Source organism: Hyla sarda, unplaced genomic scaffold (genome assembly GCF_029499605.1).
Source record: "Hyla sarda isolate aHylSar1 unplaced genomic scaffold, aHylSar1.hap1 scaffold_1444, whole genome shotgun sequence".
NCBI classification, from domain to species: domain Eukaryota; kingdom Metazoa; phylum Chordata; class Amphibia; order Anura; family Hylidae; genus Hyla; species Hyla sarda.
The window spans coordinates 43,747-56,766 of NW_026608073.1; the positions used below are offsets into that span (position 1 = coordinate 43,747).

Below are 13,020 nucleotides of genomic sequence, written 5' to 3' on the forward strand. Positions count from 1 at the left end.
GGCTGATGGCGGCTGTGAGTGACGGCGGCAGTGGCGGCTGTGAGTGACGGCGGCAGTGGCGGCTGTGAATGACGGCGGCAGTGGCGGCTGTGAGTGGCGGCTGTAGTGGCGGCGGCAGTGGCGGCTGAGAGTGGCTGTGAGTAGTGGCGGCTGTGAGTGGCGGCGGCGGCTGTGAGTGGCGGCGGCAGTGGTGGACGGGGGTAGAGGTGACCTGTGTCCTCTGCTGCAGGCGGTGGGGAAGGTGCCCACGTTATCATATCACACGGCCACCATGTACCAGCGGGAGCTCTACGTGTTCGGGGGTCTGTGCCCACAAGTTGGAGCCGATTCTGGAGTCTGCACCAATTCCCTTTATATCTTCAATCCTGATTACAAGATCTGGTATCAGCCCATCGTGGAGGGCGAGCGGCCGCTGCCCAGATACGGGTGAGGAGAAATTCAGGTAATCGCTGTGACCCACAGAAGGGGTGATGCCCTGATACCCCATCTGTGACCCTCCCCTGGGCTACAGAGGTCACAAAATCCCCCCCCCCCCCCGAGCCTTACTACGTATACTTTATATCATAGTTTGGGGTGTTATGATGACTTTAAGGTTTGGGGGGATTTGGGGTGTTGTGACTTAGGTTTGGGGGGGTATTTTGGGTGTTATGATGACTTATAGAAAGGAAAATTGTCCAGCATTCGGGTGAAGTCCAACAGGGCATGAATTTATTTAGGCTTGCACATACACGATTAAAATACTGACGCGTTTCACGCTTTCGCGCTTAGTCATAGGGATAAGACACTTGTTAAGTACATATATAAATACTAAAAACTAGTCACATGTTTAAATGACGTACAGAAATGGAAAAATCCGGTCTAGATTCGGACAACACCGAAATTCAGAAACGGATTAACAAAATTCTACATTATTTGGACTGTGTTCACACCACGGATAGTCTGCGGCCAAAGTAATCATCGTACCACTAATCACATGTACTGCATGTGCCAATCTATTCGCTATTTATCTTCTACGAACTCGTTTGAGATGAATACATGTAGGGATCGCCTATACGGAGAGAAAAACACTTCTATAAATGGAAGTCTCTATAAATTCATTTTTATTAATTTTTTATTTATTTATAGTTATTATTTATAGTCTTTCTCTAGTCGTCTCCACGACAGCACCCTGAGATTGCCTCCACCTGATTGGACAGGGAAAAACACTGAGAGGTTAACAGACCCTCCCCTTCCTCTCCCTCCAGTGTTTTTCTCTGTCCTGATCCGGGCAGGTAACCTGAGAGGTGCGGGAGATGGATCCCGCATTACAGTTTATTTTTTCACTTATTTTTTTTTTACTATACTTCTTACCTACTCCTGCCGCGTCCAAGTCTGGCTGATGCGGAGTTAGGAGCGATAGGGAGCGGATCAGGGCTCCGGTTTCTCTTCTGCTCCCGTGCGGTTTTTTTCAGCGTCGCGCGAGGCCTTCAGTCTGGTCCCGTGGAAGCGATCTCAGGCCGGACAGCGTCTGACCTCACTTCCGGTATAGTGGGAGCAGTTCCGGCTGGATTCCCAGTCCTCTGCGTTCGTCTGACGTCACTTCCGGCAGGGGGGGGGGGGGGGGGGGGGGGGATGCGTCACATGACCGACCTGCCCTATAGGATTTGGAGACGGGCAAATTCAAAATTGGGATCGCTTCCGGAGTGCAGACAGGATCCTCTATTAAAGGAACCTTAGTCTAGCGTCTCCTGCTTTTTGGGCTGCTGCACGGAGCTTCCAGGATGGATACTCCAGCGAAGATCCCTGAGGGTGAGACGCTGCAGAATCCGGGATCCGTGAGTACAGAGGGCTATGTGGTTTTTCCCAGAGCCTATCTACAGTTACTGTATATACTCGAGTATAAGCCGACCCAAATATAAGTAGAGGCCCCTAATTTCATCCCAAAAACCCAGGGGGAGGAAAAAAAAAAAAAAAAAAAAAAAAAAAAAAGTTATTGACTCTACTATAAGCCTAGGGTGGGAAATACATCATCCCCCCCTCTATCATCATCCAGACCCCCGTCATCATCCAGAGCCCCATCATTATAACCCCCATCATCATCACCCTGTCATCATTACCGCCTGTCAATCCATCTTTACTGGAGCCCTCTTCTCAGCTCTGGGCCGGCCCCGGATTAGTGACGTTGCCTTGATGATGACGCACAGGGATATCACGGACGTCCCTGTGCGTCTCCGTCAATGCAACGTCACTAGTCCGGGGCCGGCCGGAGAGGAGAAGATGGAGAGCCCGAAACGACTAACCCTCCCTCTTGGACGGTCACTGCAGAATAGATGGCCCGGATCAACTCGCCCTTCCTTCCCACCAAGGGGAGGTGAGTAGAAAACTAAAGGGGCATCTGGATGATGACAAAGGCCACAGTGGTCTTCAACCTGCGGACCTCCAGATGTTTCAAAACTACAACTCCCAGCATGCCCGGGAGTTGTAGTTTTGCAACATCTGGAGGCCCGCAGGTTGGAGACCACTGAGAAGGAATTGACAGAGGGAGAGTTCACTCTAGTATAAGCCGAGGGGGGCATTTCAGCACGAAAAATCGTGCTGAAAAACTCGGCTTATACTCGAGTATATACGGTATTCTTTTCTGATCCTTTCATCCCTTATTTTTCATTTCAGGGAGAAAAGGATATTACTGTCCCCAAACCTAAACATACTAAAAGGAATTTTATGTAAAAAGGACTGTGTGTTATTTCTTCAAAGAAGCCGATATGTAAGAAATGTTTGGTGAATTTAGTTAGGGAGGAAACCCCTGACCTTATGACAGAGATCAAACATCTTATCCGCACAGAGATGCAGGCCTTTAAAGCTTCTACCTCAGCTGTGGTTAAAGAGCCAAAAAAGCCGAAGATATTTACCTTCTCTGATTCAGAGGAAAGTTCCGCTGCTCAGGGACATTGGAGAAGAAGTGGTTGAATGTCCTGAGGTAGAGGACGACCTTGGTTTCAGAAAATTCCTGTTTAGCCCAGAGGATACAGAGGAATTGATCAGAGCCATAAGATCCACCTTTGGAATAGAAGAAGTTCAGGACAAACTTTTTGGAGGGCTGGGAGATAAAAAGATTCTTTCTTTCCCAGTCCATAGCAACATTCATAAGACCCTTGTTGTACGGCTTCATCAGTTACACCGGCATCTTCAGGGGGATAAACCCTGTGAACAAATTCTTGAGTCTCTCCCTCTCCTTAAAATGGCCTTAAACTTTTTGTCAGATGCTTCTGCTGAGTCTGTCAGATTATCCGCACGTACAGCGGTATTATCGTGTGTTATGGTTAAAATCCTGGTCTGGGGATCTAGCATCAAAATCCAAGTTATGATCACTTCCCTTCCACGGTCAGTTTGTATTTGGTCCTGAGTTAGACTCCATCTTAGCTAAAGCATCTGATAATCAAAAAATGGTTTCCTCGAGAAAAGGCAGAACCAAAAAAGAAAACTCCCTTTCGTCTCCTATGCCAACCAAGTCAGGCTTATAGAGGAGGGAAAGGAAAGACAGGACGCTGGTCTTATAACAAAGGTGGCAGAGGATTCATTCTCAATCCCTCCCTGAATGAATCCGATACCAAGAAGCAATCCCTGTGGGGGCTCCGTTGACCTTTTTTGCCCCCCACTTATTAAAGTTGGGCACAGTCGTCCAAGTTCCCCTTTCACCATCTCAGACAAGGACATTACACTCGCCTGTTTGTGGTGAAAAAACAGAGTGTGAAATTCAGAACCATAATATATTTGAAACCCCTGAACAAATTTGTAAAGTACAGAAAATTCAAAATGGAAACGGTAAAATCAGCAGTGGCTCTTATAAAAGAAAATTCAGTAATGGCAACTCTAGATTTGAAAGATGCCTATTACCATCTGCTAATCCACAAGGAATCTCAGCAGTTCCTGAGGTTTGCCGTTTCCTGGGAGGGTAGAATCCATCACTACCGGTTTGTCTGCCTGCCCTTCAGGCTCTCTTCTGCCCCCCGCATATTTACAAAACTCATGTCGGAGGTGGTGTCCCTTCTGAGGAAGGAGTCGATTATTATTCCCTATCTGGACGACATTCTGGTAGTGGCGGATTCTGTTCCTCGCTTACAGGTCCACATTCACAGGATCATTCAGGTCCTTCAGGATCTAGGCTGGATTCTCAACTTAGAAAAGTCCGACCTTTCTCCCAGCCCAGTAAAATAATTCTTAGTTCTCCTAAATTCAAATCTTCAACAATCTTTCCTTCCGCCAGCAAAGAGGTTGAACATTTAGCAGCTAATAGCAGAATTTTGTGCAAGGAGGTCTTGCTCAATCCGTTATGCCATGTCAGTATTGGGTCACCTGACGTCCTGCATTCCGTCAGTCAGGTGGGCCCAATTTCACTCGAGACCACTACAAACATGGCTCCTTGCAGTGTGGGACAAATCCCTATTTTCCTTGGAGAAGAGTGTACTGATTCCTGTAAAAGATCTGTTAGGTTGGTGGTGCTCCCAAACAATCCTAAGTCAGGGGGTTTATTGGTTTCAGGAAAATCCCCTAGTCGTCATCACAGATGCCAGTACGTGGGGTTGGGGGGCCCACACAGAGGATCAAACATTTCAGGGCAGATGTGGACCTGTTCTAGCTCAGAAATCCTCGAACCTAAGGGAGCTTCTAGCCATATGGATGTCCCCCAACACCTAGAAACATCTTGCAGAAGCAGACACATTCTTCTTCACACAGACAATACCATGGCAGTATCCTTTATCCGTCATCAAGATGGGTCCCAGACACAGCCATCTCCAGTCAATAGCAGGCAACATTTTTTCTTGGGCGGAAGAGACAATTCTATCCATAACAGCTGTACATCTCAGAGGAGTCTGGAATCTACAGGCGGACTTTCTCAGCAGACAGACCCTAGACCCGGGAGAATGGTGCCTTGCGGACTGGGCTTTCAGTCTGATAACAGAAAGATGGGGTGGTCCCCAAATCGACTTGTTTTCCACCAGAAAAAACAGGAAAACAGAAGCATTCTTTTGCCTCAATCCAAGGGACCATCCGGCAGCAATAGATGCCTCAGCCCAGCCATGGGACTTCAGTCTGGCATATGCCTTCCCTCCTATTCCGGTAATTCCCAGGGTCCTTCAAAAGTTGTCGGGAGAAGTGTACCCTGATCTTAGTTGCTCAATTCTGGCCCAGGAGGGGATGGTTTGCTCTTCTACAGTCCATGAGCCTACACAAGCCAATTATGTTTCCTGCTCACCAGGACCTGCTCTCTCAGGGACCAGTCCTACACAGACAAGTTCAGAGCTCAGTCTATCAGCATGGATTCTGAAAAATTCCTGCTAGAGAAAAAGGGATTCTCAGATAGTGATCAATACCCTCTTGGCAAGTCGTAAGCTTTCTACTTCTAAATGTGGGTGTGGATGGGTTTGATCTGGGTCTCTCTCCTAATACTCTTAGGGGGACATGTATCATTATTTGTGTATGGTAGAAGCATTTTACCCCTTTTCCCGAATTCTAAATTATGTGCAGAAGAGATAAATTTATCAATCAAGTGCAATGAGCTTCATAAATTGCGGGTAAATATAGTCATCTCCTAAATCCACTCTTTGGAAAATAGAATCAATGATTTAGAGCATCTCGCTACGTTAAGTCCAAGATGGCTTATATTTGCGCAAAAAAAACAGCTCTTGCAGCAAAATTTTTGGTGTAAAAAAAAAGTATGCAGTTAATAAATCCATGTGTACTATAGATGTCACTCCAAGGTACCCCGTATCACCACATCTGGAGGACATGCTCTACCAAAACGTGCGCAAAAAAAAGGCTTGCGCAAAATTTTGCGCAAAAAAATACACACAAAACAGGGGTAAAATCTTTGCTACATGTCCCCCTTAGAGTACAGGTCTCAGCCCTAGGTGCCCTCTACCAGACCATACTGGGAGAGGACATCTATATATCTAGGTTCATTAAGGCTACGAATAGACTAAGACCCAGAATAAAAAAACTCTTTTCCTCCATGGAATCTAAATACGGTCCTCTTAGCTCTAACAAAAGATCCTTTTGAACCTTTAAACTCTTTCTGTAAAACTTCTTACCATCAAATCAGTATTTCTTGTAGCCATCACATCAGCCGGTAGGGTTAGTGAGATCCAGGCTCTTTCCATTCAACAACCTTATTTCAGAGTACTGGAAGATAAGATTATTTTTCAACTAGACCCAAATTTTATTCCAAAAGTTGCTTCTTCCTTCCACAGATCCCAGGATATTGTTATCCCGTCTTTTTTTGGATATCAGAGCTGTCCTTAACTACAGAGAAGTTACCAGTACCTGGAGGAAGGACAAGAACCTGTTCGTACAATTTGCAGGCCCTAATAGAGACAAGAAGATCTAAAAGCTCCATCTCTAGGTGGATTCGTTTAGCCATCTCAGAATCCTATGCAGCTAGTGGGAAGGATCCCCCTCAGAGATTAGGGCTCATTCTACTCGTGCAGTATCTTCCTCTTGGGCAGAAAAAGCTTCAGCCTCGGTGGAGCAGATCTGTAAAGCTGCTACTTGGAAGAGGATACATACCTTTTCCAAACACTATAGACTTGACGTTATGTCCGGTCAAGACATGGCATTTGGACGTAAAGTTCTAGGTGCTATGGTCCCTCCCTAATAATTCTTTGGTATTGTCATGGAGACGACTAGAGAAAGGTGAATTATACTCACCGATAATTTGTTTTCTGGGAGGGTCTTTTAACCTCAGTGTTTTTCCCAGTCCAATCAGGCAGCGGTAATCTCAGGGTGCTGTCGTGGAGACTTCCCAGAAAACAAATTATCGGTCAGTATAATTCACCTTTTATTATTTTACACTTGTAAATAATTTATGAAGATTTATTGAAGATTAAAGTTTTTCTTTGTATTTTAGGTTATCGTCTGAATTGTATAAACAACTATTTTTACAATAATTACTTAAAGGGGGGAGAAACAAAGAGGAAAATGTTATTATGTATATTTTTTATTAAATGTATTTATTTTCTATTAATAATTTTAATTAATTTTCATTTTTATTATTTATTATTTTTTGTAAATGATAAATTTTACTCACTTAAAGGAGAACTCCAGAATATAAAAATTGTCCCCCATACTGCCGGCAGTAAAAAAAAAAATTAAGATGTACATCCCTTCCTCCGCTCCCCCGGGGCCTTCGGTAACCGTCTCCGGTCTCCGCCGTGATCCTCTTCCTGGTTGCCGGTGGTCGGAGAGTCTTACAGTGCTCAGCCAATCACCGTCCGCAGTGAAGTCCCAGCTCGGCCGGCGATAGGCTGAGCGGCAGTGTGACGTTTTCGGCCGCAGGTGCCGGTGTAGTGAAGAATTTTGTGTCCTGAAGCGTTTTCACACTGCCGCTCAGCCTATCGCCAGCCAAGTCGGACTGCGCTGTGGCTGGTGATTGGCTGATTCATCCGACCACTGGAAACCAGCAAGTGGATCGCGGCAGAGACCGGAGCCGGTTACCGGAGGCCCCGGGGGAGTGGAGGAAGGTATGTACATCTTTATTTTTTTACTGCTGGCAGTATGGGCGACAATTTTTATATGCCGGAGTTCTCCTTTAATTCGTGTTAGTTATTCTATATATATATAGTCCGGTTTTATCTAATTATTTATTTTACCATAAATATGTCTATGTATTAATGTATGGATGATAAATATAGACTACAAAATATGGATTTCGCATATTAACTGAATCCTAATTATTATTTCTTGATATTTATTATTTACAAAATATTATATATATATATATATATATATATATATATATATATATATAATATAGCAAATATTATACATAATAATTATGTCATGATTATATCTAGCCTATGATTTAGGCCTTGGTGATACCTGGTTTTTAATACTAACATCCAATAAGTTTCTCGATTAAGTAATTTCCTTTTGATGTCTCCTCCCCTTGGATTATTATTCACTTTTTCTCTGCCCATAACTTTCAGGCTACTCATATCCCCTGCGTGCATGTCTTTAAAATGTTTACTCAATGCAGATAAATTTTATGTATCAGTCCGGGCATCTGAAATGTCTTCTAATGCTATTTTTTAAAGGATTACTGGTGCACCCACCATATTGCTGCTGGCCGGCGATACAAGAGACCAGATAAACCACTGACTTCGTGTTGCAATTGATATAAGATTTAAGAGGGAATCCGCCTCCCATTGTACAGGATACAAACTCCCTGACAATTTCCATATGAGCACAAGTTATACATTTCCAATACCGCTGTATATTTATTGATGATGCGTTTTATACTTAAATTGACTGCTGTAGGATGTCATAAATGGGGCTTCCTTTTTATTTTACTTTCCTCTTCATTCTGTTGGAATAACCTCTTTCGTACATGTCTTATCTTATTCCAACAGAATGAAGAGGAAAGTAAAATAAAAAGGAAGCCCCATTTATGACATCCTACAGCAGTCAATTTAAGTATAAAACGCATCATCAATAAATATACAGCGGTATTGGAAATGTATAACTTGTGCTCATATGGAAATTGTCAGGGAGTTTGTATCCTGTACAATGGGAGACGGATTCCCTCTTAAATCTTATATCAATTGCAACACGAAGTCAGTGGTTTATCTGGTCTCTTGTATCGCCGGCCAGCAGCAATATGGTGGGTGCACCAGTAATCCTTTAAAAAATAGCATTAGAAGACATTTCAGATGCCCCGACTGATAAATTTAATAGGGATATGAGTAGCCTGAAAGTTATGGGCATAGAAAAAGTGAATAATAATCCAAGGGGAGGAGACATCAAAAGGAAATTACTTAATCGAGAAACTTATTGGATGTTTGGATTAGAAACCAGGTATCACCAAGGCCTAAATCATAGGCTAGATATAATCATGACATATTATGCATAATAATAATTTTATATAGTAAATATCAAGAAATAATAATTAGGATTCAGTTAATATACGAAATCCATATTTTGTAGTCTATATTTATCATCCATACATGAATACATAGACATTTATGGTAAAATAAAGAATTAGATAAAACCGGACTATTTATATATAGAATAATTGTCACGATGCCGGCTGGCAGGTAGTGGATCCTCTGTGCCAGAGAGGGATTGGCGTGGACCGTGCTAGTGGATCGGTTCTAAGTCACTACTGGTTTTCACCAGAGCCCGCCGCAAAGCGGGATGGTCTTGCTGCGGCGGTAGTGACCAGGTCGTATCCACTAGCAACGGCTCAACCTCTCTGGCTGCTGAAGATAGGCGCGGTACAAGGGAGTAGACAGAAGCAAGGTCGGACGTAGCAGAAGGTCGGGGCAGGCAGCAAGGATCGTAGTCAGGGGCAACGGCAGGAGGTCTGGAACACAGGCTAGGAACATACAAGGAACGCTTTCACTGGCACAATGGCAACAAGATCCGGCAGGGAAGTGCAGGGGAAGTGAGGTGATATAGGGAAGTGCACAGGTGAAGACACTAATTGGAATCACTGCGCCAATCAGCGGCGCAGTGGCCCTTTAAATCGCAAAGACCCGGCGCGCGCGCGCCCTAGGGAGCGGGGCCGCGCGCGCCGGGACAGGACTGAGGGAGAGCGAGTCAGGTACGGGAGCCGGGGTGCGCATCGCGAGCGGGCGCTACCCGCATCGCGAATCGCATCCCGGCTGGCAGCAGAATCGCAGCGCCCCGGGTCAGTGGATCTGACCGGAGCGCTGCAGCGGAGAGAGTGTAGCGAGCGCTCCGGGGAGGAGCGGGGACCCGGAGCGCTCGGCGTAACAGTACCCCCCCCCTTGGGTCTCCCCCTCTTTTTAGGGCCTGAGAACCTGAGGAGCAGACTTTTATCTAGGATGTTGTCCTCAGGTTCCCAGGATCTCTCTTCAGGACCACAACCCTCCCAGTCCACTAAAAAAAAAGTTTTCCCTCTGACCTTTTTAGAGGCTAAGATCTCTTTGACAGAGAAGATGTCCGAGGAGCCGGAAACAGGAGTGGGAGGAACAGATTTGGGAGAAAAACGGTTGAGGATGAGTGGTTTAAGAAGAGAGACGTGAAAGGCATTAGGGATACGAAGAGAAGGAGGAAGAAGAAGTTTGTAAGAGACAGGATTAATTTGACACAAAATTTTGAAAGGACCAAGATAGCGTGGTCCCAACTTGTAGCTAGGGACACGGAAGCGGACATATTTAGCGGAGAGCCATACCTTGTCTCCAGGGGAAAAAACGGGAGGAGCTCTTCTTTTCTTATCCGCGAACCTCTTCATGCGTGAAGAAGCCTGTAAGAGAGAATTTTGGGTCTCTCTCCATATAATGGAAAGGTCACGAGAAATTTCATCCACAGCGGGCAGACCAGAGGGCAAGGGGGTAGGGAGGGGGGGAAGAGGGTGACGGCCGTACACCACGAAAAATGGGGATTTGGAGGAAGATTCAGAGACTCTGAAGTTATACGAGAATTCGGCCCATGGAAGGAGATCTGCCCAGTCATCCTGGCGGGAGGAAACAAAATGTCGCAAATAATCACCCAAGACTTGGTTAATTCTTTCTACTTGTCCATTGGACTGGGGATGATATGCAGAAGAAAAATTTAATTTAATCTTGAGTTGTTTACAGAGAGCCCTCCAGAATTTAGACACGAATTGGACGCCTCTATCCGAGACGATCTGCGTAGGCAACCCGTGAAGACGAAAAATGTGTACAAAAAATTGTTTAGCCAACTGAGGCGCTGAAGGAAGACCAGGAAGAGGGATGAAATGTGCCATTTTGGAGAATCGATCAACGACCACCCAAATAACAGTGTTGCCACGGGAAGGGGGTAAATCAGTAATAAAATCCATACCAATCAGAGACCAAGGCTGTTCGGGGACAGGCAGGGGATGAAGAAAACCAGCGGGCTTCTGGCGAGGAGTCTTATCCCGGGCACAGATAGTGCAGGCTCGCACAAAGTCCACAACATCCGTCTCCAGAGTCGGCCACCAATAGAAGCGGGAGATGAGTTGCACAGATTTCTTGATGCCCCCATGACCAGCGAGATGGGAGGAGTGACCCCATTTGAGGATTCCGAGGCGTTGGCGTGGAGAAACAAAGGTCTTTCCTGGAGGAGTTTGCCTGATGGAGGCTGGAGAAGTGGAGATCAGGCAGTCAGGTGGAATGATGTGTTGCGGAGAGAAGGTCCTAGAAAAAAAACCACAAGTGACAGCATGCCCGGAAGAATTTTTTTGTAAAAGAACAGCTCCAGCTCCCACTGAGGAGGCATCAACCTCCAATAGGAAGGGTTTGGAGGGGTCAGGTCTGGAGAGCACGGGAGCCGAAGAAAAGGCAGACTTGAGTCGTTTAAAGGCGTCTTCCGCTTGAGGAGGCCACGACTTGGGATCGGCATTTTTTTTGGTTAAAGCCACGATAGGGGCCACAACGGTAGAAAAATGTGGAATAAATTGCCTGTAATAATTGGCGAACCCCAAAAAGCGTTGGATAGCACGGAGTCCGGAGGGGCGTGGCCAATCTAAGACGGCAGAGAGTTTGTCTGGATCCATTTGTAGTCCCTGGCCAGAGACCAAATATCCTAGAAAAGGAAGAGATTGGCATTCAAACAGACATTTCTCAATTTTGGCATAGAGTTGATTGTCACGAAGTCTCTGAAGAACCATACGGACATGCTGGCGGTGTTCTTCTAGATTGGCAGAAAAAATTAGGATATCGTCCAGATATACAACAACACAGGAGTATAATAGATCACGAAAAATTTCATTGACAAAGTCTTGGAAGACAGCAGGGGCGTTGCACAGGCCAAAGGGCATGACCAGATACTCAAAGTGTCCATCTCTGGTGTTAAACGCCGTTTTCCACTCATCCCCCTCTCTGATGCGGATGAGGTTATAGGCGCCTCTTAAGTCCAATTTAGTAAAGATGTGGGCACCTTGGAGGCGATCAAAGAGTTCAGAGATGAGGGGTAGGGGGTAGCGGTTCTTAACCGTGATTTTATTAAGACCGCGGTAGTCAATGCAAGGACGTAGGGAGCCATCTTTTTTGGACACAAAGAAAAATCCAGCTCCGGCAGGAGAGGAGGATTTACGGATAAAGCCCTTTTTTAAATTTTCCTGGACATACTCAGACATGGCAAGAGTCTCTGGGGCAGAGAGAGGATAAATTCTGCCCCGGGGTGGAGTAGTACCCGGGAGGAGGTCGATAGGGCAATCATAAGGCCTGTGAGGAGGTAGAGTCTCAGCTTGTTTTTTGCAGAAAACATCCGCGAAGTCCATATAGGCCTTAGGGAGACCGGTTACTGAGGGAACCACAGAGTCACGGCAAGGGTTACTGGGAACCGGTCTTAGACAGTCCTTGGAACAAGAGGGCCCCCAACTCTTGATCTCCCCAGTGGACCAATCCAGGGTTGGGGAATGAAGTTGAAGCCAGGGAAGTCCAAGGAGAATTTCCGAGGTGCAATTGGGGAGGACCAAAAGTTCAATCCTCTCGTGATGAGATCCGATGCTCATTAGAAGGGGCTCCGTGCGGAAGCGTATGGTACAGTCCAATCTTTCATTGTTTACACAATTGATGTAAAGGGGTCTGGCGAGACTGGTCACTGGGATGTTGAACCTGTTGACGAGAGAGGCCAAAATAAAATTTCCTGCAGATCCAGAGTCCAAGAAGGCCACGGTAGAGAAGGAGAAGGCAGAGGCAGACATCCGCACAGGCACAGTAAGACGTGGAGAAGCAGAGTAGACATCAAGGACTGTCTCTCCTTTGTGCGGAGTCAGCGGACGTCTTTCCAGGCGGGGAGGACGGATAGGACAATCCCTCAGGAAGTGTTCGGTACTAGCACAGTACAGGCAGAGGTTCTCCATGCGGCGTCGTGTCCTCTCTTGAGGTGTCAGGCGAGACCGGTCGACCTGCATAGCCTCCACGGCGGGAGGCACAGGAACAGATTGCAGGGGACCAGAGGAGAGAGGAGCCGAGGAGAAGAAACGCCTCGTGCGAACAGAGTCCATATCTTGGCGGAGCTCCTGACGCCTTTCGGAAAAACGCATGTCAATGCGAGTGGCTAGGTGAATAAGTT

General features: G+C 46.1%; 1 protein-coding gene across 2 annotated transcripts in view; it reads left to right on the forward strand.

The window, feature by feature from the left end:
- The window catches only part of LOC130307918 (uncharacterized), a 32,723-nt gene that overhangs the window by 15,089 nt on the left and 4,614 nt on the right, over positions 1-13,020 (forward strand). Inside the window, exon 8 of one of the 2 annotated variants that reach the window (XM_056552200.1) lies at positions 230-426. In XM_056552200.1, coding sequence (XP_056408175.1) covers positions 230-426 — 197 coding nt within the window. Of the gene's footprint in view, positions 1-229; positions 443-13,020 lie in introns of both variants that reach the window. The other variant, XM_056552201.1, reaches the window with a different exon arrangement.